This window comes from Lytechinus variegatus, chromosome 8, assembly GCF_018143015.1.
Source record: "Lytechinus variegatus isolate NC3 chromosome 8, Lvar_3.0, whole genome shotgun sequence".
Lineage (NCBI taxonomy): Eukaryota > Metazoa > Echinodermata > Echinoidea > Temnopleuroida > Toxopneustidae > Lytechinus > Lytechinus variegatus.
This window is the reverse complement of record NC_054747.1, coordinates 12,598,981-12,624,175: the sequence shown is the minus strand read 5'-3', so window position 1 is coordinate 12,624,175 and position 25,195 is coordinate 12,598,981. Positions and strand designations below refer to the sequence as shown.

Here is a 25,195-nt window from a genome sequence, read left to right as displayed (position 1 = left end):
AGTCTTTGACAAGATCCATATCAGATAAATTACCGTGTTTACACTTAATCGGCTTTTGCATCGGCTTTTTCATAGCGTGTAAACGCGATTAACTTGCATAGGCTCGCGGTTCAGAACCGGCAATTTGAACCACCAAAGTAGTAGGTTCTGAACCGCAAGCCGATGCAGAATCGGCTTTTTTACTACATATACGTGTAAACAGAAAGCCGATTCTGCATCGGCAATTGGTGCACATTTCTTTTAATTTACCATTGTGACATAATTGTAAGCGCACGGATCCAGCGTTGTCTTTATTATGACGTATATTGTTGGTGTGCATATCACTTCAGGTTTTTGCAACGGCTCGCCATTCTGAACCACGAGCTGTAACAGCGTGCAAACTCAGTGCAAGATAAACCAAAAGACGATTCTGCATTGGCTTTTGGTTCTGAACCAAAAGCCGATCAAGTGTAAACACGGTATATATGAATAGATATTATTATCATTAAAAGGCAAAGCAAAGAAAAGCTATCCTTACACATATTCAGCTGGTGCAGAAACATTCTGTCCACCTGGGCAGTAGAACCCTGCATCACACTGTCCAGCCGACGTCTCCCGTCCCACACCAGGACAGAACTCGCCCAATGGACAGGACAAGCAGTCGCCCATAGCACTGTTCTCTTCAGAATCCAGGTAGTAGCCAGTGGGGCAAGGGATCGGGGCGGGGCTACCCTCGGGGCAGTAGTGACCTACAGGGCAGATGGCCCCGGTCACGTTGTCACGCGGGTCAGGATCTGATGCGCCAAGGGTGCAGTAGAATCCTGGAAAATGAAGATGGATAAAGATGAAAAAGAATCATACACAACATGCTGGGCCATTCATATGGAATAAACTTCCAAAAGAAATCCGCAGTGTTTGTTGTCTCACCACTTTCAAAAGTTCTCTGAAAACCTGGTTATTCACACAAGCTTTTATGTAGGTAATTGTTATTCGCCCGCTCTTTTCAGTACGTTTTCTATCTTCCTTTCTTTTTCTCTTTTTCTTTTCTTTTCTTTATTGCGTCATGAGCATCTTTTTATGATGGATACCAGCGCATTACAAATGTTCATATTATCATTAACAAATACACATGTACACACCCTGTTAGGCGTTCAAGGCCCTCCAATATTACACTAGCTCAGCTAGGCTAACGATTCCGGTGGTCACAGCTTTTCGAGGAATTATTTCTCCCAACCCGATTGAGTGCAGCACATTGTGGATCAATTCTTTTTTTCTGTAGAAGTGTTGTGGCTCAGTGGGTAAGTCTCTTGACTTTGAACAGCAAAGGTCTGGGTTCGATACCCACTGCAGCAATCAGGTCCTTTGACATGGCGTTTATTTTCATTTGCCACTATCCACTCAGGTGAAGCAAATGGGTAGGTGGTAGGATGAAATTCCTTGAATGCTCAAGCATCCTATCAGGGTAGACGTGCTAAAGCCAGGGTAAGAATATTCAGCGCTAAGAAACATTGTATTAAGCGCTGTGTAAATGTTGCATATTCTTACTGAAGGAAATTACGCCATGGCTGGGATTTGAACCCATGACCTCTGGTTCAAAGTCCGGCAACTAAAATCCACAACACTCCACAAGAAGAAGTTATACACTATGAAACCTCTCTATTTGTGACCACCAAAGGGAGACACAAAAAGGACAGGTTCTTTTCAAGATAACTTCCCTATATAACATTTTTTTTCATGGTCACTATTACAAATCCACCAATCTAGTCCAGTCTAGTCTTCTCACCTTGGGAGCAATTACCAGTCGGTGTGTCCAGACCAGCGGTTTGGCAGTACATCCCTGGAGTGCATTGAGTAGGAGCATAAGATGCTTCAGGGCAGAAGGTACCGGGCTGACATTCTCCCCCGTGGGTCGTTGTCATGGACGATGAGGAGTTACCGGAGCAGTACCAACCTAAAGTTGACAGAAAGTGAAATAATACACATGTCACGGCATACGATAGTATTTCTATAAGATGAGGTGAGATCAAGTACATAAAATAACCCCCAAAAGAAGTACATGTGTTTGTACCATTGTTCCTCAATACATTGTTTTTATCAATGTCATCAACATCAACATCCATAGTAATGTCATGCAGTCACCATGATCATAATCATCTACATGTACCATCACCATCAGCATCATCATCACCATCATCATCATCATCATCACCATCATCACCATCATCACCATCATCATCATCATCACCATCATCATCATCATCACCATCATCATCATCATCATCATCATCATCATCACCATCATCATCATCATCACCATCATCATCACCATCATCACCATCATCACCATCATCACCATCATCACCATCACCATCACCATCATCATCATCATCATCATCATCATCATCATCGTCATTTTGCTCTCTTCTAAACGCCTTGAGCATTTAATTAAAAATGGAAAAGATGCTATATAAATCATACACTTGTATGTATTATTATCATCATCATCATCACCATCATCATCATCACCACCACCACCATCATCATCATCACCATCATCACCATCATCATCATCATCATCACCACCACCATCATCATCATCATCAACACCATCATTGTTATCATCTTCAGCATCAGCATCATCATCACCATCATCATCACCACCATCATCATCATCATCATCACTATCACCATCATCATCACCATCACCATCATCATCATCACTACCATCATCATCATCACTATCATCACCATCATCATCATCATCACTATCACCATCATCTCATCACTACCATCATCATCATCACTATCATCATCATCATCACCATCATCACCATCATCATCATCATCATTATTATCATCATCAGCATCACCATCATCATCATCATCACCATCATCATCATCATCATCACTATCACCATCATCTCATCACTATCATCACCATCATCATTATCATCATCATCATCACCATCATCATCACCACCATCAACATCATCATCCTCATCACCAATATCATCATCACCACCACCACCACTACCATCCTCATCCCACCCTTCCTTACCTGGAGAGCAAGGTCCGGTCGGGTACCCCAGTCCATCAATCTCACAGTAGTACCCTCCTGGACAGGCAATACAGTCACTCATCTCAGTAGCATGTGTAGTGTTGTAGTACGTCCCGTCTGGGCAGGGGTACTCGTAGATGGAAGTCGTGCCGATCGGACAATAGTGACCCTCTGGACAGGGCGTGTCCTCGTAGGTGACCGCACCTGCAATAGATACGATGCATAGACGTTCAAAGTACTATGCTTTGTAGGGTTGATTGAGATGCCTATGCTAATATAGGAATAAATTACAACACTTTACTGATTGCACATGTGCATGTAATCCTAATCTGAAACTAAAGGCGAAAGGCGGCCATCTGGGAAGAGTGGAAAGTTTTCCCCTTCCTTATACACAGTTCCTTATCTGAAACTAGTCCCTGATCCTGATCAAGAAAGGAGGCCTTTGCTTCATTTAGTCACATGCGGGTTATTCAAAAGATTCCAAGCCTCTTTCATGTGCAAGACATAGTGAAGTGCCTACAGAATCCCCCAAATCTCAACCAATATGAAGGTCTCCTCTTCAGCCGATTCATCATTCACCGAGAGAAGCCAATTGATAGTTGGCGAAATGTAGCAACAGTGAGTTGTATTCCCCTTTTTAAAAATTAATTTTACCTACATTTTCATATTTCTTTCAAATATTTTGAAGCTGCAAAGGTATTTTATAATTTTTTCAAACCAATTTATCAAATAAATGACGAATATAACAATTGCCATCTCAATATTACCCTCCAAAGATCACGCTCACCTTCAAGACAGTAGTACCCGGCCGGGCAATCCCAGCATGCCTCTAATCCCGTAGTATTAGCGAACGACCCAGCTTCGCATTCTATCGGTTGATTGGACCCCCGAGGGCAGTATGACCCCTCGGGGCAGATGCCGCCGACACCGGTGTGTTCGCCGAGGACGGCGCAGGATGCGTTTACCAGGGTGGAGTTGTTGTTGCCGTTGGGGTCGGCTCGGTCTACACCGTATTCGCAGTAAAAACCTGGAAGAAGAAAGGGGTATCAATTAAAAATTGTCCCTTTCATTTACCTGTCCCAGCAAATCCAAAATGTGAGTTTGTAAAGTACCGATATCTGGTTGCATTATAAGAGAGGTAGATGAAACCAGACAAAAAAAACAATATAGGTTTTATTTTGGGGGGCTAAGTTTGACAACCAGCTGCCAAAATCTGTGACATAAGCTTTAATACTGAAGTGAATGGGGATATTACAAGGCTCTTCTTTAATTTCTAGATCTCTTTTGATATTTTGGGGTCAAAATTGCCGCGAGCCCCCCCCCCCATGTATTTTTTTCAAAGAATGAATGAGTTACCAAATTTAACGATTTTTTTTTTAGATATCTTATTTTTAATTCTGAGCAGCACAGCTACTTATATCAACATTATAATAATAATACATTACAGGTACCCCAACTCACCTGGATCACATTCTGTTATGTAATCAGTCTGAGCCACCTCTCCACAGTAATAACCACCAGGACATTGCCTACATTCTAGCTCTTCAGAGAGACCGGTATCATTGTTATAGGTTCCACGGGGGCAAGGCTGCCAGTCGATACCGGTTCCGTCTGGGCAGTAGTAGCCTTCCGGACACATCGCTATGAGGTCCCCAAGCACACAATACCTGATATAGGAAAGATAGAGAGATCAGTGACAAAGCTGCAAGTCGATACCGGTTTCGTCTGGGCAGTAGTACCCCTCTGAATACACGAGTATGAGGTCCCCAAGAACACATGACTGTAGAGGTCCCCAAGAACACAATACACATAGACCTGGTATTGGAAAGATAGAGATATCGGTATCGTTGTTATAGGTCTCACGAGGGTAAGGCTGCCAGTCGATACCGGTTCTGTATGGGCAGTAGTAGCTCTCATACTCCCCACCATCATCACTATCAGCATTTTCACGGTTAACATTATCATCATCATCATATTACCACCATCATCACCACCACCATCATCATATCACCATCATCATCATCATGACTACCAATCAGGACTCACCATCCTGCAGGGCAAATGAAACACTCTGATGCGTGCGTCTGATTCATGTACGTTCCGTTCTCGCATAGCAGCGGCTCGGTGGAGTTGAGCGGGCAGTAATGACTGACCGTACAGGGGTAGTCGTACGGTCTGGATGAGTTCTGACCAGCTGGACAGTAGTATCCAGGCTCACATGGACCAGTTGGCTCAACAAGACCTAGAAAATAAATTGACCAATAGAAAATCAATACCAGTTATTAAATGGATTAACATCAAATTAACACATAAAGGCGAACAGCTTGTATAAAGTCAAGATTAATTAACGTCTGATCCTCAAATTGGCCAAAATCATTCATATCTATTAATTCTTAAACTCTGAAAAAAAACATCAAACTTACGATCCACATGATGATAGCAACACTTTTCAATACAATGCCAATTTGCATTTTAAATCCAGTGATTTTTTTCTTTCTTTTATTGAATAACAAAACAATATGTGACCTGTAACCCCCAAACCAATAAGTTGCCATGGGGAAGGTTCTATATAGTTGCAAAAACAGAAGCTAGGTCTTCAGAAGCTAAAAATGACCCCAAAAAATTCTGTAAGAAAAAATATTTCCAGTTCTTCATACTTGTCAAAATTTGAAGTAGTTTCATTAAAGATAAGATTTAAGTGTTTCTCTGACATCATTTATTCTGGACTGAATGGAGGTTTCACTGAAATTGTACATGTATAATGCAAGCAGCGCGTACTCGGGTGAATCCTGAACTTCAAACCTTGTTGGTTTCTCCTTATTTTCTGAAGCTCTCGCTGAATTTCTTCGGCATTGGATCTAGTATTTGTGTGGGTATTGACAAGTTATTTATCATTTCAAACCTTAGGATGTGCCTATTCAAGCTTAAAGGTAAAAGACGGTAGTTGCATCAATTATTTAATGAGAATGTGTTTTAATTCAAGGTTAACTGTCAAAATATTATCATACATCTAGATCTGGAATATCAATGTAGACTTATCTTTGTAAAATCATGAATTCTTAGCTCAAAATTGATAATTCTGATGATCACTGACACAGAAAAACATATCTGGGCATTAATATTGCACTGAAAAACAACAACATTTGATGGAATTCTGTGCTTATATTGCTTTCTTTCTCAGATATTACGCATTTTCTTATAGAGCTACTTGACAAATACCTTTTACTTGTACATACAAACACTTTAGTGGTAATTTCATTGGATTCTCATTTTGAGATTGTTACCACAACTGGGGCCCGTTGCAGAAAGAGTTGCAATCAATTGCAACTCTAAAAATTCTGATTTTTTGACATGCGTTTAAAAGCAACTCTTTCTGCAACGGGCCCCTGGTATCATTGATTAAAATAAATAATACATTGCAATATACTGACCTTGTGTTTCGCAGTAACTGCCTGGCGTACAATCAGTGCAGTCACCGACCTCTATCTGACCTTGGTAGGGGTTAAAGGTCCCCTCTGGACATCCAGTGGGTGAAGGTGACCCCTCTGGACAATAGTGACCCTCCGTACAGGTCATCTCTGTGCGTGACGAAGACCCCAGAGGGCAGTAGAACCCTTCTTGGCAGAGGCCTGAATGGAGAAAGATTTTAATAATTGAGGGCTTAGAACTGATGTGTGTGTTTAGTATCAAGCATTAAAGAATGGACAAATGTAGTGAGCTTTCTCTGTAGGGGCCTAAATGGAGCAAGAGATTTAAATGATGGAGGGGGACTTAAAACTGATGTGCTCATACGCTGCAGTAAAGGATGGACAAATTGGTGAGCTTTCCCGGTAAAGGCATACGTGGAGAAAGAAGTTTTAATGATTGAAGGGGGACTTAAAACCTGTGTGTACATATACAGCATTAGAGAATGGTCCAGTGAAGAATGGACAGCCTTTCACAAACTAATCTAACCTCCAGTAATATCCAGCAAGACAGTACATGTACATACAAACTAATCCAACTTCACATGTAATAACACCAACACTTAACAACACTTTACCTTTGGTGTCAGTGAGATTAACACCCTCACAGTAGTAACCAGCTAGATACTGTGTACAAGTAGTAACACCTTACCTGTGGTGTCAGCGAGATTGACATTCTCACAGTAGTATCCAGCTAGACACTGTGTACAAGTAATAACACCAACACTAAATAACATCTTACCTTTTGTCAGTGAGATTGACACTCTCACAGTAGTATCAAGCTAGACACTGTGTACAAGTAATAACACCAAGACTAAATAACACCTTACCTTCAGTGTCAGTGAGATTGACACTCTCACAGTAGTTTCAAGCTAGACACTGTGTTCAAGTAATAACACCAAGACTAAATAACACCTTACCTTCAGTGTCAGTGAGATTGACACTCTCACAGTAGTATCCAGCTAGACACTGTGTACAAGTAATAACACCAAGACTAAATAACACCTTACCTTCAGTGTCAGTGAGATTGACACTCTCACAGTAGTATCCAGCTAGACACTGTGTACAAGTAATAACACCAAGACTAAATAACACCTTACCTTCAGTGTCAGTGAGATTGACACTCTCACAGTAGTATCCAGCTAGACACTGTGTACAAGTAATAACACCAAGACTAAATAACACCTTACCTTCAGTGTCAGTGAGATTGACACTCTCACAGTAGTATCCAGCTAGACATTGTGTACACTGCGTAACATTGTGTAGACCCATTTGATTGCTGAAAGTACCGGCGGGGCACTGGTACGGCTCGGATGTGCCTTCTGGACAGTAGAAACCTAAAATATAATATAGAAATTAAATATATATAAAATATAAATTCAAGATATGGGCCTACTTATGTGAATTTACACTTTATCTGTTCATACACTGTATATTTATAATTGCATTATTTATATAATTTTGTAACACCAATATGTTAGTACAAAGAACTCATTTTAAAATCAGAACAACTTAAGTTATACCACGAGATAGCATATCCCCTCCTTCCCCCTTCTCATCACTTTTACTATGAATTTGGTTATGAATTGAATAGATGCGTTCGATATGTAAATAATTATTATATTTTTTTTTATGTATGTTTATGTATACTGTACTGTATTCATTTTATTGTTGCCCTGTATTACGCTCGTCTAGAACTGATAACCTGGGCCCATTGTTGTATCTGATTCCCTTTTCTATGAATAAAAGGTGATTTCTAAAAAAAAAAAAACATTACAACATTCAGAGACTGGCGGGTGGTAGGGGGAGGCTTTTACACACAGAGGTCGTTCAAAGACATTTCAGTGGTCATATTAGGCTCCGATCTTGATATGATATCGAAAAGCTTGAACAAATTTCGAAGAAAGAACTTCATAAGAAATTCATGAAACTGGATAACAGTTAATCATCCTAGGCCAACAAAATTCAACCAACATTGACATTATATTAAACAAGTTTGAGATCAATATTCTCTTTATTCAAGCACAATTCAATCCTCTGCAATAAATCAACAACATCTATAACTAGATGACTTTCTAATTTGTTTGTTTGTTCATTGTTTCTTTTTATATGAATATCATTTCAATCATTTGTAAATGATGTATTGTAATTCATTTGTAATTTGGTATGATTCATCATAATAAAGAGGTCAATTCACCTGCAGGGCAGACGTCGGCATCATATCCTAGATCCGGTGTAGATGTGTTAGCGTACTGTCTGCAGTAATATCCAGCGTTGCATAGATCACTGGGAGATGTCAGTCCTACTTCTTCACAGTAATACCCACCTATATGAAAATATGTTGGAATTGATTATTTATCTTATCCTGTTATACATCTATGACAAAAACAAGGCATTAAGATCTTAATCGCTAGAGGGTATTCATTTGTCTCGCAATCTACTATGGTTAACAAGGAAATTCTAGATCACTCTCGCAAAAAGTGTTCACTGGCTTTCTAGGAAATTTGTGATCATTCTCGCAAAAAGTGATTGCGAGCCAAATGAATACCCTCTAGCGATTATTTCAATCCGCAATAATGAATCTATTTAGCATTAAGATCTTCTTCATAACAATAAGGTACCAGGGTATGTAACAGTTACATCATTTGATAACACTGAAAACAAACACATTTAATTTTCAAGATATTACTACGTATTAAGAAATTACCCGTAAAACCAATTTTTTTTTAATAGCATAATGGTTCAGAATGTAATTTTAGAAATATTCCAGGAGTCAGGGCAAACACTCCACGAATCGCAGATGAGTGTAATGGGAGGAGAAGGAGAAGTGAAAGGAGAAGAACAACAACAAAAACAAGAAAAACAAGTAGAAGTAGAAAAAGAGGGAGAAGAAAAATGAGAGGAAGAGGAAAAAAAAAAAGAGGCGTAGCTTTCTTTCCTCACCTGTACAAGCAGTACACTGCGATTCCCGTGCATATCCCGTCTCATTGCCATAGGTGCCGGTAGGGCAAGGGAATTCATCGGCTCTGGTAGTACCCGCTGGGCAGTAATAGCCAGCTGGGCAAGTGATGTTTGCTGTGACAACACCGTTTGAACTAAGAAAAAAGACATGCCAATTAGATGGTTACTGTTTTTCCCGAGAATATTCAATGTAAATCAATTGAATGATAGCAATCTTCAATCAATTCTAGTCAATTCAAATCAATTGCCAGAGACAGAAATGGATGATGTTGGTGATGGTGATGATGATGATACTGATGATGATGATGGTGATGACAGTGATGATGATAATAATGATGATGGTGATGACAGTGATAATGATGATAATGATGATGGTGATGATGATGATGATAATGATGATGGTGATGATGATGATGATAATGATGAAGGTGATGATGATAATGATAATGATGATGGCGATGATGATGATGATGACGGTGATGATGATGATGATAATGATGATGGTGATGACGGTGATGATGATGATGATGATGATGATGATAATGATGATGGTGATGACGGTGATGATGATGATAATGATGATGATAATGATGATGGTGATGATGATAATGATGATGGTGATGATGATGATGATGATAATGATGATGGTGATGATGATGATGATGATGATAATGACGGTGATGATGATGATGATAATGATGACAGTGATGATGATGATAATGACGGTGATGATGATGATGATAATGATGACGGTGATGATGATGATAATGATAATGATGATGGTGATGATGATGATGATGATGATGATGGTGATGATGATGATGATGATGATGATGATAATGATGATAATGATAATGATGACGGTGATGATGATGAAGATAATGATGACAGTGATGATGATGATGATGATGATGATGATGATGATGATGATGATGATGATGATCATGATGACGATGGTGATGATGGTAATGATGATGATGATGACCATGATGGTACATGTAAAACAAGAGGGAAAATAATGATGACGATGATAAAATTGATTGAGGTCAGTATGTGAGACGTACATTGTTCTACCATTATCTAATATTACCTTACTTGTTACATGAATGACTTGTATGAATATAGAAAATAGAAAATCCAAACTGTTAAGTGAGAAATGTTGACATCAAATTACCAGCGGTCCTATAGAATACCTTCAATTCAACATGGAACCCATAAAACAACAAAATATAAGTCCTTTCATACGACTTGGTCACTGGCGACTATTTGACTTGAAAGAATTTGAAAGAGTTAGCAATAACATGGTTTGTTCTCCCTTTTCATCCAAATGGCACTTTTCTCACTTCCCCCTTCCTCCTCCCAACTTTGCAACTCTACATGAAAATCATTCAATTTCACTTAAATCATTCCTTACTTATCACAATAGTACCCCTCTGGGCACGTATCACACGTCCACTGGCCTTCTTCAGTTTGGTAAGTTCCGCCTGGACACAGGATGGGGTCAAAGGTCATCTCAGGACAGTAGAAGCCAACAGGGCAAGGGACTGCATCCGCTACCTGCTGGCCGGGCGTACAGTAGAATCCTCGGCTGCAATTACCTGAGTGAGAGAAAGAAAAGCTTCTGTAATTTATGATTTTGCTCAACAAATAGGTAATGGTATGCTTGGAATTTATAGTCCTATAAATCTACATGTAGTTCTAGATGCCTGTCAAGCAATATATTTACAGTGGTGCATGTACATTTTCTTTTCCTGCTCACCTGAGGGCGCTGTCAAATTATGATCTCCGCAGTATTGTCCATGTGTGCAATCCAGACAGTCCGTGACGTTCTCATTCCTAAGGGAGGGGCTGTACGTCCCCAGGGGACAGGCCAGAGGATAGGAAGACCCCTCCCCGCAGTAGAACCCAGCCGGGCATTCATCCCCGGTCGATCCGTCCAGGGGCGTGGGCGTCGTCGCAGCCAGGGTGCAGTAGAACCCTGGGGCACACATGTCCGTGGGGGCGGGAAGGCCAGCGATGTCACAGTAGGAGCCAGGGGTGCATGGGACAGGTGCATCAGAGCCTAAAAGCAAAGAATTCAAGAGGATTTTACAATGTACATAAGCCGACAAATCATGCAAGGCCAACAGAGCTGCAGTGGCTGGAGAACTCAGACAGGACTGGAATACCAGGGTGACCGACCTTGTACAAGTTGTGAATATTCTCTGTCCAAAGACTAATAAGGGCACAGAATGGCCTGACTAGTTCTTGCACACCTACCAAAGGTGGTTCTCATTGTATGAATGGACAAACATATATCATTTGGTAGCGTACCCTAATACTTGTAAACAGTACATGTATGCAGTAAATAAATCACAATGTACCTTTATTCAGACTGATAGAAAGAAAACTGTGACAGTAAAGATCACTGCATAGTGTTCAGCATGAAATCACTCATGAGGCACACCTTGAAAGGCCTCCTGGTAAGGTAGATCAAAGAAATGATACTAATGATACAACTAAATGTGAGAAGGGTCAAGTAAACAGAAGAGAGTAGTCAGGATGAGAGAAAAATGAGAGAAGTTAGAAGAAAGAAAATTTATGTGCATTAGGTACATGTACATGTACCTATTGACACCAGCGGCATGATTACGAGATAAATCAGAACTAGAGGAAACCTACCCATTGGGCAATAGAACCCTGGTTGACATTCTCCACCGTTGTCAGTCCCATTTGGAGTGTAGGCGCTCTCTGTGCAGTACCAGCCCTCGTCACACTCTCCTGTGTAGTTACTGTTACCGTACCCAGCGCAGTAGCGACCTCCGGGACAGGCTAGGCACTCGTCCATTGACTTGGCATTATACTGGGGTTGGTAGGTTCCTGGTGGGCAACGGAACTCGTAGGCATGGGTCGTTCCGTTGGGACAGTACTGACCTGAAGGGAAAAACAGTTATATCATTTCAACAGACTTTGATCAAGGAGCAAACGAGGTGAACTACAAGTAGAGTTTACATTGAATGTTGTTTGACAGATATAACATGGGGAAAATAAAGCAACAATGGATGAAAAGTATTTCAAAATTTTTATCCTATGATTCGTATGACGAAGTTCTAAAGGATCTTAACTAATTTACCAGGCACGCATGGTGTACTAGATAGCTCTGTAGCTTTGGCCATGCAGTAGTAGCCTTCGGGACACACCATACACTCAGCCTACCGCGTTAGACTGGTGTAGGTTCAAGGTATCCTACATTATGATGAATTCCTGAAGGATCTTAACCAACTTACCTGGCAGACATGGTGTACTAGAGAACTCTGTAGCATTGGCCATGCAGTAGTAGCCTTCAGGACACACCATACACTCAGGCTGTTGCGTGAGACTGTTGTAGGTTCCGGCCTCGCATGGGATCGGCAGAGATGACCCCTCAGGACAGTAATGACCGATCGGACAGATTCCTCCTTCACCTGGTCAAGAGAAGAAGGTCAGTCAATTTTAAAACCTTACTTGGATATTACTTTGGATAATCATATCAAATTCTTCTATAATTCCATCTCCTTCATGAAAAGGAGCTCATGGGTGACTCGAGAAAGAACTGCATTGGATTTGAGGATGCAAGAGCTGGCAAATAATTATCTAAAAATAACTTTGATGGACAACGGCTTATTGAATATCATGCAGCTCTGCACCATAAACTTATGGAACGGTTTTGGACATGGGGGGGGGGGCTGACCATATAGAAAATCTTAATAAGAGACCCTGTTCCACAGCCTCAATAAATGGTTACACACGAGAGCCAGGCTGTCCTTAACATAATCAGAGAGAATTCAGTGGTCATGAGGCTTATAATCCACTTAAAAACCATTCAAACAAATCTCTTCATAACAAAAGCGATAGGCCGTGGGATGAGATTTACGAGAAAGATTCACAAACTTTGTCCAGGACAAAAGTGCTTCAGGCTGTGGAAAACAGTTATTTCATTATGGTATTTGAAACATTTGAATAGCGAACACTACATAAATGCTGATAATGTATTTTATTGAAATCACAGTGCTCAACCTGGGATAGGTTTGCTTCCTGACATAGATTTGAACACTAGCTTTTTTTTTAAAATCAATCTTGGGGGAAGAGAGGAGAGGAGTGAGTCATTACCGGTGAAGTATGTCTGTTCCGGGCAAGCACATGTCGAGTTGACCAAGGTCTCGTTGTCGGTCCCAGGGTCTGGCCTATCGACACCAGACGTACAGTAGTAACCTGAGGGAAGGAAGGAGGAAAAAGGTCCAAAAATTTATGATTTACCATTAAAATTCCAATGTACATAAACTGATAAAATGCTGTGCAAAAACAAAATGCATTTAGTATACTGAAACACAGACAGTGATTGACATTTAAAGCAATTGTTGGGTCTTATGACAAGTCTAGACTAAGATCGACCTTTCTGTGTTGAATTAGTAGTAATTTCCCCCTTAAGTTCAGTTAGAAAGCAAATTCAGATCACATTTTACCAGTAAAATACTAGAAAAATACACCAGAAAGTAGCCAGTACTTTTTGGAAAAAAAGACAAAGAATAACTGGGGGTTTGCATCTGCAAACTAACAGAGAGGCCCATAATCTAAAGTCCGGTTTAACTTAGCCAATGGTCTAACCCTGCGCTAAAATTGTGGGAAAATGTACTCATTCATTAGGCTATAACGGCGATGAAAATTTATTAAGTTTCGTCCCTAGGACAGTTATGAACGATCTGAGCAACGGATGAGCTGATAAGTCAAACTTGTTGTATGAAAGATTTGTCACGAATCGATATCCCTAGTTGAACAACAAATTCAGACTTAGAGTTTAAATCAAACCCAAGTTCAGAATACAGGCCATACTCACTGATACCAACAGAAACTTAACCTATAGGAAATACTTTTGCTTACCTGCAGAGCAGTTCCCTGATGTTTCTGTGAGATGAGACCCCATACAATACTGACCGCCATCACAAGGCAGACATTCTCCTTGACCGGCCAACCCTTCATCAGGGCTATAGGTACCAGCTGGACATGGTTGCCAGTCAAGACCAGTGCCTAAGAAATATCAATCATATCACAAAATAATAATAACAATATGCGACATTTATATAGTGCTTAATACAATGTTTCCAAGCGCTGTATACTAGTATTACCCCACTTTAGCATGGCTATCCTGGGGGGCGTTTCATCAATATTTTCGTTCGACAAGTTGTCAGATCTGACAACTTTCCTGGATTCTGATTGGTTGAGAAGCACTGTTACTATAGTAATTGTCGGATAAAACAGGACTTGTCGGATAAAACGTCTGACAAGTCCTTTCATGAAACGCTCCCCTGGTCAGACGCTCGTGCATTCAAGGAATTCCTTCCTACCGGGTAGGCATTTACTACTCCTGGGTGGAGCGTTGCAAATGTAGATAAACGCCTTGCCAAAAAAATACAGTCAAAGATAAATGCCAATTGTAGTAACAATTTCAATATAACCTTCAAAGTGTTTGTATATATAAATACAAAAAAGAAAATAGGGATGCTGGGGAATTTATGTAAACTGCTGAGAAATTAGCAAAACTAGCATGACGTTCAAGTCTGACGTCAGGTCTTTTGCCAAGCAATGATAAAACACTGTAGCACATGTGCTTACAGGTACATGTATATACATAGGTGATCTTCAGTGTGATCATGTTTTAGCTCAAATTTAATGCTTTTACAAAAATATAGTCAAAACATTCTACGTAAATGTACATGTACCAGATGCACATGTAGATCTATGGTGATATACATGTAGTGACAATTAACCTTGATTTTTAAAGGTCTCCTCATGCAACGATTTTTTTCACTACAACTATGGGCCCTTGGCTATAAGTCACAGGAGTTTGATTAGAATAGCAAAACAGATGCTTCTCATAAAAAAAAGAAATAGTTCTCACCGGCAGGGCAGTAGTATCCCGCAGGGCACGGCTGTGCATTCATCGAGGCGTTAGCGGGACCGACGGGAGTGCAGTAGTACTTCTCGGGACACTCATGGCACTCCGAAGCTCCAGAATAGTTAGCGTAGAATCCGCTGGGGCACGAGAGGTAGATCTCGCTGCCGTTGGGGCAGTGGACTCCGATCGGGCAGAGGTAGTCTGGAGGGTTGGGCTGGCTCTGACCGACAGGGCAGTACCATCCTCCCCAGCATTCGTCGGTGGCGGCGGTCTGGCCGCTCGCTGGGCAGAAGAAACCAGCTGTTGGGGGATGATAATAGGCGTTTATATAGCGCCATCTACATAGAAATAATCTATTCCAAGGCGCATTGTTATTATTATTATCCCGGCTTTAGCTCGAGCTGCCTTTCAGCGCTCAGTGCATTCAAGGAATGAATCCTGCCAGGTACCCATTCACCTCACCTGGGTTGAGTGCAGCACATAAGGTCTAGGGGAGAATAGAGTATTTACTCAATCAGTTTGGTAGTAATAAAAATAGAAATTGATGATGAATGATTATGACCATGAAGGTACTGTTGATTAAATGACAAACATGGTTGTGATGACGATGATGATGAGAATGACGATGAAAATGATGACAGTGAAGAAGAATGATGGTGACTACAAAATAAAATAATAAAATCAATATGAGGACATTTGTGGTGAAGCTAGGGGTTAGAAAGACAATTATGGCAAAGATGTTGGTGATGATGTTTATAAGGTGGCAGAGGAAGGAGAGTTGGAGGAAAAAACAGGATGAAATTGATGGGGGGTAATGATGAGGATGATAATGATAGTGATTAAGACACGGATAGTGATCCTATTTTTAATGTTGCAGGTAAATGTTTACATTTTAATAATAATTGTTACAGTTAGGAGAAAACTGAATATCCATGTATTTTTGACATGTTGTAATCTCAACACTTATAGTCTACACAAACAGGCTTAAAGAATGGAAACTCTGCTTTACCTGTGCAGTTGAAGCATTCTTCCTGAGCGGTAAGACCCGGTTGATCCGACCAAGAGCCTGGATCACATAGACTGGGCAGAGTAGATCCCTCGGGGCAGTAGCTTCCAGCCGGACACTGCACGAAGGTTGCAACGTCAGCTCCAGATTCACAGTAAAAACCTAAACAAGGTGACGAAATGGGTTTACATTCAGATGGTCTATTACTCGGGTAGTATAATAACACATGGACTGAACTTATTTGGATGGTGTATATGTATATCTATTTGGTCTACTATTGATTCGGTGTGATGTCCGCTTAGGCCGCACTACACTTGGTCTTATACCAAGTTAGTTCAATTCTCATCAATGGTCTGTTTTCCATTTCATCTCTTAATTACTTGGAAGGATTTCCTAATGCCTTTCAGATACCGTAAGTAACGGTGTATTAACCGCTACCGTGTATTAACGGCACCCCCAACTTTGGACTAAAAAAAAAAAAAAAAAAAAAATCTCACATTTACATGCATATTTGAGGTACGAAGAAACAAAATCTAAGTTTTTAAGATTTCAAAGTATCCAAAGAGATTACCGGTATGCAGAAATATGCTGTTCTTGATCAATTCATCTACAAATGTTAGAAAGAAAGAACGGTCCCGACAATATTGGCAACTTACACACTCGCTCACCTCACAGTCACAGTGTACACACACAGCACTGCCATTACATTGCAAACTACATGTACGATACAGTACAAGTCATGCCAGTACATTTTATCAAATTATGATCTGTGTCTTTCCCAGCGTAGGAGGAAGAAACATTCACATTTCTTGCATCACAATCTCACAATCACTTTCAGAAATTTGATGTCTTAGCATGAATTTTGGATACGGGATTATAGGAAGGTTCAAGAAACAAAGAAATTGGCATTTGTTGCTTCGTGCCGTCTCTCTCGTGCGTGGTTTACATGGTATCTTATGAAAAGCAAACAGGAAGGAAAAAAAACAAGCTGGCGCGAAACGGGACTTTGAATAGCGCCAGCTTAAGTCGCACTATAACCACATTACAACGCAATCTCTAAGCTCACTCAACTCTCGCTCAGCGGTGACAAAATATTACCGAGTATGCTTGGCGTCTCTTTTAAATTAGCCAGGGAACTACACTACTTTGAATCGAGAATAAAGTCGAAATTAGTGTCATGAAGGTGGGTGCGTTTGTTATGGACAACATTTAATCAATATTGCAATAATCGCTTCCCATTACCCGCGGCTCATACCCCTCTAAACGACATTGCCTGGGCGGCTACGCCCGGCCACTCGATGTGTTGTGAACTGGCAGACATCGTACATGTACGGGAGGGGTTACGGCGGGCTGGCTCAGACCCGTCACCGTGTATAAACCGCACCCCCGACTTTTGCTTCTACCCCGCCGAGAAAAAGGTGCGGTTAATACACCGTTACTTACGGTAACTATTTCATTATTTGTGTATTCCGTTGGCGGTAATCCGAACTGTCGTACAACACATACCACGGTGCAAACCTATTTCAGAGAAAATCGCTTTTCACATGCAAATTCGATGCAGTTCCCAGTGCCGATACGATGGTTTGGCTGACTGCGCACATTGAAATCGTGGTCAGTCAAAACGACGTATCGCTCTGTTACAGCACACGTTTCCAATGGGGTTTGCAAATTTTATCAAAAATTTGTATGGCATCGAAGTGAAATTCCTCTCATATCTTAGAAAATAACATAAACTGCTGCCTAGAAATTTAGTTATGAATAGAGTAGGACTTGTATTTTCATTTAATGCAAAAGTCTCAAAATCAATTTTTTGACCAAACTTGACTGATACAACGGTTTGAATGACTGCCGACGATTTAAAGCAAGAGACTACTGTTCCATAAGGCAGTCTACATAAATACTGATACAAGAATCTGCTACTTTTCCTGACTTCCAGACGGGACCCCGCCCCTCCCCCCATCTTCTAACTCTGACTCACCAGCACCACATAAGGGTCCAGTCGCATTCATGCCATAGTCTGGACAGTAGCGTCCACCGGTGCAGTTCAGGCACTCGCTGACCGCCTCACGTCTGACCGATGGATTGTAGGTGCCCGGAGGACATGCCTGGGGTTGGGCTGACCCTTCGACGCAGTAATGTCCGACTGGACATTCGTTGTTGTCATCATCGAAAGTAGGTGTGGAGGAGTTGGATCCAAGTTTACAGTAGTATCCTGGTGGTTAAAGAAAGTGAAATTATTAAGAAGTTATCTGAAATAGTTGCCCGGCAGTTAGAGTGCCTGCCTAATGAACGAGAGATGGTGGGTTCATTTCTCTGGCCGAGTCAAAGCAAAGACTTACACGCATGGAACCTTCTACCTTCTTGCCAGCCACTCGCAGTGTTAGAGTGGAGAAGGCTAACAATTACATACATGTATTATGCGAGACAGGGGTCAGCTGGAAGAATAGCTTACAGCTGAAATGGCTATCCTGGGGAAAAAATGAGTTATTCATTATTATTATTTCAATATTAGTGATAGACTTGATTTCTTTTACTTATGCAAACAACAGGATGTTGCATAACAAGCCAATTTGAATTACTATTAGTGTCATATCTTTGGCATATTTCTACTGAGCCCAACTTTTGCTACTACTTGTAAAGGCCACCAGACACCTTAAGACCAGACTGGTTGCCGACTGGCTTGCGACTGAGTGATGGGAGAAGTGACATCACAGCTCTTGTCAGCTTGAGAGTCGCTGTCTGGTCAGAGACAAGTCGCAAGGAGAATCGTAAGGGAGGGCGCCCTTGATGACAGGAGGGCGCCCTTGATGTCAAGCTAAAGAGACACAGAAAGGAGAGCAGGAGAAAAAAATCCGTTTTTTAGCCTGAAATACACATCCTCGGTCAACAAGGTAGTGATTTGCTAGTAATTACGATGTTTTCTCTTAAACGGCTGAGATCTCCTTCTCCAGAGGACGAACAAAGAGGAGAAAACAGGATTTTTAAGACGACAGTTCGTGAGAGAGGCGCCACACCCAGCTCTGATCCCAACACGGACATGGCAGAGGTACGTGATTCGAATCCAAACTCTACTGACCAACTCTTACGAGAAATTTTGAACAAAGTATCTGGTCTGGAAAATTTGTACAAGAAAGTTGATATTATTTCTGAGAAAGTTGTCAACATTGAAAGGAAAGTAGAAGCATTGGATACAAGGATCATAGATTTAGAGCAGGGTTTTGAGTTCATTGAAACAGAAGTTATGGATTTGAAACGGCAAGTTGAAGAAATGAAGGATATGAAAGCGGATGTGAAATATGCAAATGAGTTGAAGCGGAATGTTGTTGATCTCGTGAATCGGAGTAAGAGGAATAACGTCGTACTCCATGGAATTCCGGAGGGAGTCGAAGGTGACGCGCATGACTGCTCGCATTTCGTCAAGGAATTCTTCGATACGCATATGAATGTTTCCAACGTAGAGGTCGAAAGAGCACATAGAACGCCGGGTGGAAGTAGACAAAGAGATGCAACCGTGGCAACGGCACGCCCCCGTCCCATTCACGTGAAGCTACTGAGATTCAACGATCGAGAAAAGATTCTGAAAAGGAGTGCAGCGCTGAAGGATGTCCGCATAAAAGATAAGAAAATAGGAATTAGCGATGATGTACATCCGGAGACACGCGAGGAGCACAGAAAGTTGATGATAAGAGTGAAGAAGTTAAGAGAAGAAGGAAAGTTTGCGTTCATACCTAACTCCATTCCCAGAGTAATTAAGTACAAGGAAGGTGCCAAAGATGGACCGGGACCGTTGAAAACACTCCGCGTGACAGACTTACAATAGAATCATTCTAAAAGATAAAACGTGTCAAAAAAAATAATCGAGGAAACCAAATGGAGTGAGATAAATATAAAGGCAGATTATGAGTATTATCGACACATTAACAGAATATCAAACTGTTTTTTTTTCTAATTATCATGACCAAGAAGACGGTTAATGTTTTATTTCAATACTTATGATATTAGTATGGCTAAAACATATCTTTTTAAAATGAGAAAGTAAAAATCCTCCTGCTCTCTTTTTTTGGGGAGTAAAGATCAGTCCTCTATCTGAATGTTTTTAATAGTGAGCACTGTGTGTAATTACACCAGGATCACTATGTGTTTTGTCTCATTTGTATTTTTTGGTTATTTGTCTCAAGCCTATAAGTCTAGGCTAGAACCACGACTGAACAGGCCATCTTATCTTATCTTGAATCATATATGTATTTTGTTATTGTTCAGGAGAAGTGGAAACAATTTTTGTATTTGTAGCTTGTTTATTATTGTAGTAATAATGTGTTCTGTTTTTAAAGAAAGTATAAACTCCACAGGATTTGTTGGTTTTTATAATAAACAGTTTCATGAAGGGTAGTATAAAGATTGTCTCAATGAACTGCCGAGGTTTAGGTACATGTAATTCAGTGAAGAGAAGAGATGTCTTTGAATTAATTAAATCAAAAAATTATCATATATGCTGTTTACAAGATACACATTTTAACACTGATAAAGAAGATGATATAAAAAGATTTTGGGGAAACAATTGTTTTTTTAGTAACAAAACATCAAACGCAAGAGGTGTAGTGATTATATTTCGTGATGAAGTACCAGTGAAGGTAATAAGAACTGAAAAATGTCATGATGGAAATTTTGTTGCTATAGATATGAAGTTATATGATTACAGTATTACGTTGATTTCACTGTATGGTCCTAACACGGATAGGGTTGACTTTTATGCACACATTGAGAAATTAATATTGGATTTCAACAACCCGTTTACGATCATATGTGGTGATTGGAATTTAGTTCAGGATTTTGAAAAGGATGCACACAATTATATTCGACTAAATAATCCCAAAGCGAAACAAAGGGTTGACGAGATGAAGATTAACTTAGAATTGATTGACCCATGGAGGGAATTGCATGGCAGTGATAGAGTATTTACATGGCGTCAGCCTACACCTTACAAGGCTGCCAGATTAGATTTCTTTTTAGTATCAAAATAATTAATGTCAGTGATTGACAATACAGAGGTAGTACCTGGTTACAGATCAGATCATTAATGGGTAAACCTATCATTATGTTTGAATCGTGACAAAATCGGTCCCGGTAATTGGAAATTTAATAACTCCTTATTGAAAGACGATGATTATACATATAGAATAAGACAGCTAATTGCAGAAACAGTTGAAACTTATATTGTAAAACCTGACGGTGATATAAACTTCCCGCATGATAATTACGAGAATTGTAAATTTATGATTAATGACCAATTATTTTTTGACACCTTATTGACTTTAATAAGGGGTGAGACGATTTCATATTCTGTGAATAAAAAGAAAAGAATGCATAATTTAGAAAATGATTTAGAAAAGGAAATTGTAGCCTTAGAAATTGGTATGTTGAATGGACATGATACAAATAAATATATTGAGATGTTGGAAAACAAGAAAGTTCAGTTATATTTGATTAGAAAAGAAAAGATAGAGGGTCTAAAGATGAGATCAAAAGTTAAATGGATGGAATTCGGTGAAAAACCTTCAAAATACTTCTTAAATTTAGAAAAAAAGAATGCAGTGAACAAACAAATAAATAGACTGATTGATAACGAAAATAAAACTATTTGTCTTCAGGAAAATCTTCAATCCGAGATTTTACGTTTTTATTCAGAATTGTATCGAAAGAACGAGGTAATTGATATTGATTTGAACACCTCTTTAGATTATGCTGATATACCCAAGTTAACAGACTGTTTATCTCAATCTTTGGAAGGTGAGCTTACTATAGAGGAGATATATCAATCATTGTCAAATATGAAGAATTGTAAATCTCCCGGACTAGATGGGTATACAGTCGAGTTTTTTAAACATTTCTGGATAGATATAAATTTTTTCTTGCTTAGATACTTAAATTTTGCCTTTAAGTCAGGAAGCATGTCACAAAGTCAGAAACTTGGTGTGATATCTCTTATTCCCAAAAATAAAAAAGAAAGACTTTATCTTCGAAATTGGAGACCAATATCTTTATTGAATGTTACATACAAAATAGCTTCGGCATGTATCGCAAATAGACTAAAAAAGGTGCTTCCTCTTTTAATACATGAGAACCAAAAAGGTTTCATGGAAGGCCGGTTTATTGGTGAAAATATTCGACTGCTTTATGATTTGCTTTTATATACAGATGTGAACGATATCCCAGGTTTATTGCTTTTAATCGATTTCGAAAAGGCTTTCGATTCCATTTCTCACAGCTTCATTATAAAAGTTTTAAAATACTTTAATTTTGGCCCATCGATTATACATTGGTTTAATGTCTTCTATGAAAATATTCAATCTTGTATTGTGGTAAATGGTCACCTCACTCAGAGATTTAGAATCGAAAGAGGTTGTCGCCAGGGGGACCCATTATCTCCCTATATTTTCCTCTTGTGTGCAGAGATTCTTGGAATCTTATTTAGAAATACAAGGTGTATTAATGGAATAAGGATATCTGGACAAAATTTGAAATTGATTCAGTATGCGGATACTTTACTCACGTTAAACGGTACTGCTTCGGAATTGAATATCGCATTAAATATTTTAGATGAATACGCTGCGATATCTGGATTAAAAATAAATATTCATAAGACACGAGCAATTTGGATAGGGCTAAACAAAAACACAAGAGATAAGATACTTATTGATCGTAATTTAACATGGGTATTTGATGAATTCTTTAGATATCTAGGTGTTGATTTTTGTACGGATTTGCAGAGCATGGTACAGTATAATTACAACGAAAAAATTATAGAAATAAAGAGTCAAATGACTTCATGGTTGAAAAGATATCTAACTGTTTTAGGAAGAGTAACTGTGGTTAAATCCCTGTTGGTTTCTAAGCTTAATTACCTCATTATGTCTCTTCCGAATCCAAGTGACGAAGTTTTAAAAGATTTAAATTCATTATTTTACCAATTCATATAGGAGGAAAAACCGGACAAAGTTTGTAGGATTCAAATGTCCCAAACATACATAAGTGGCGGGGTTAAAATGATAGACATATATTCACACTGTCAATCATTAAAGATTTCTTGGATAAGGAGAATTTTAAATGGATCAATTGATAATTTCATTCTATGCTTTCTTATGTCATCCTTGCCAAGACAACAAGATGTTCTTTTGTATATGACGTATATGGGTAGTCACTACTTTCGAGAATTATCAAAACAGACCTATAACACTTTCTGGAGTGAAATGTTTTTTGCTTATAGTAATTTTTTAACTATCTATTATAATAGTCATGTCAATGTATCTTCACATCCTCTATGGAATAATAAAATCAGAATAGGAAATTTTCCAATATATATGAAGAAATGGAATGAAAGGGGTATTCGTTTCATTAATGATATTTTGGATGAAGGAGGGCATTTTTTATCTTTCAAAGATTTTCAGGATCTTTATGATGTCAAATCAAATTTTCTTTTTTATCATTCACTATGTGTTGCTATCAAGGAAACCTACAAAAGATCTACATTCAATAGAATCCCCCAACCATTAATTCCAGATGTGCTAGCATTTATTACTAAACTTAAAAAAGGATGCTCGCATATTTATTCCATTTTATTGAAACGACGAAAAACAGAAAATAAAAGCTTTCTTAAATGGAAGTGCATATTTGATCTGAACGATAAAAGGTGGGAATCTTATTGCTCATTGGGTTTTCAGTGTACCATTGATGTAACATTGCGTTGGTTTCAATATAAGGTTGTGCAACGTATATTATTTACAAATGATTTGCTTTTCAAATTGAAATTAGTTTCAGTAAACAAATGCACTTTCTGTCGAAAAGAAATTGAAACGGTTTTGCATCTATACTCGGAGTGCAGGCATGTTAATCACATTTGGAAAGAGTTAGAGGACTGGATTAGGACCAAAACCAATGAGACTCTATACTTTTCAGATGAAAATAAAATATTCGGATTTATTGGAAAAAACAATTGTGCACTCAATTGTATTTTTATTATAGTAAGAAAGACTGTGTATGATTGTAAAATAAACAAAACAATTCCTCTTTTCAGTATCATCAAATCCTCAATAATCAATTATTACCAAAATGAAAAATACATTGCCCAACTTAATTTCAACCAACACAGATTTGACAAAAGATGGTTTCGATTGAAAAATCTCTTTATTGTTTGACTTACACATGTAAATTTATTTTGTCAGTTCATTGTTTATATCAGTGATTGTATTATTCATTGTACTCTGTATATATTGATTTTTCATTGCCAATAAAATCCCTGTGGAGGGAAAAAAGATTGAAAAAAAAAAAAAAGTTTGCAGTAGTATCCTGGTGGTTAAAGAAAGTGAAATTATTAAGAAGTTATCTGAAATAGTTGCCCGGCAGTTAGAGTGCCTGCCTGGGACGGGAGACGGTGGGTTCATTTCTCTGGCCGAGTCAAAGCAAAGACTTACACGCATGGAACCTTCTACCTTCTTGCCAGCCACTCGCTGTGTTAGAGTGGAGAAGGCTAACAATTACATACATGTATTATGCGAGACAGGGGTCAGCTGGAAGAATAGCTTACAGCTGAAATGGCTATCCTGGGGAGAAAATGAGTTATTCATTATTATTATTTCAATATTAGTGATAGACTTGATTTCTTTTACTTATGCAAACAACAGGATGTTGCATAACAAGCCAATTTGAATTACTATTAGTGTCATATCTTTGGCATATTTCTACTGAGCCCAACTTTTGCTACTACTTGTAAAGGCCACCAGACACCTTAAGACCAGACTGGTCGCCGACTGGCTTGCGAC

At 39.2% G+C, this 25,195-nt stretch overlaps 1 protein-coding gene across 1 annotated transcript in view; it reads right to left on the bottom strand.

Moving 5' to 3' along the window:
* LOC121420662 overlaps positions 1–25,195 on the bottom strand; it is a 187,285-nt gene that overhangs the window by 99,705 nt on the left and 62,385 nt on the right. The window contains exons 47-65 of the mRNA XM_041615325.1: positions 18,358–18,591; positions 16,383–16,541; positions 15,377–15,673; positions 14,359–14,505; positions 13,591–13,692; positions 12,729–12,905; positions 12,124–12,375; positions 11,222–11,524; positions 10,877–11,060; positions 9,445–9,596; positions 8,699–8,827; positions 7,422–7,838; positions 6,469–6,666; positions 5,084–5,279; positions 4,499–4,704; positions 3,825–4,064; positions 3,038–3,241; positions 1,763–1,930; positions 518–800 (exon numbers count right to left, since the gene is read on the bottom strand). Of these exons, the coding sequence (XP_041471259.1) occupies positions 518–800; positions 1,763–1,930; positions 3,038–3,241; positions 3,825–4,064; positions 4,499–4,704; positions 5,084–5,279; positions 6,469–6,666; positions 7,422–7,838; positions 8,699–8,827; positions 9,445–9,596; positions 10,877–11,060; positions 11,222–11,524; positions 12,124–12,375; positions 12,729–12,905; positions 13,591–13,692; positions 14,359–14,505; positions 15,377–15,673; positions 16,383–16,541; positions 18,358–18,591 (4,048 nt within the window). The remainder of the gene's footprint in view (positions 1–517; positions 801–1,762; positions 1,931–3,037; positions 3,242–3,824; positions 4,065–4,498; positions 4,705–5,083; positions 5,280–6,468; positions 6,667–7,421; positions 7,839–8,698; positions 8,828–9,444; positions 9,597–10,876; positions 11,061–11,221; positions 11,525–12,123; positions 12,376–12,728; positions 12,906–13,590; positions 13,693–14,358; positions 14,506–15,376; positions 15,674–16,382; positions 16,542–18,357; positions 18,592–25,195) is intronic.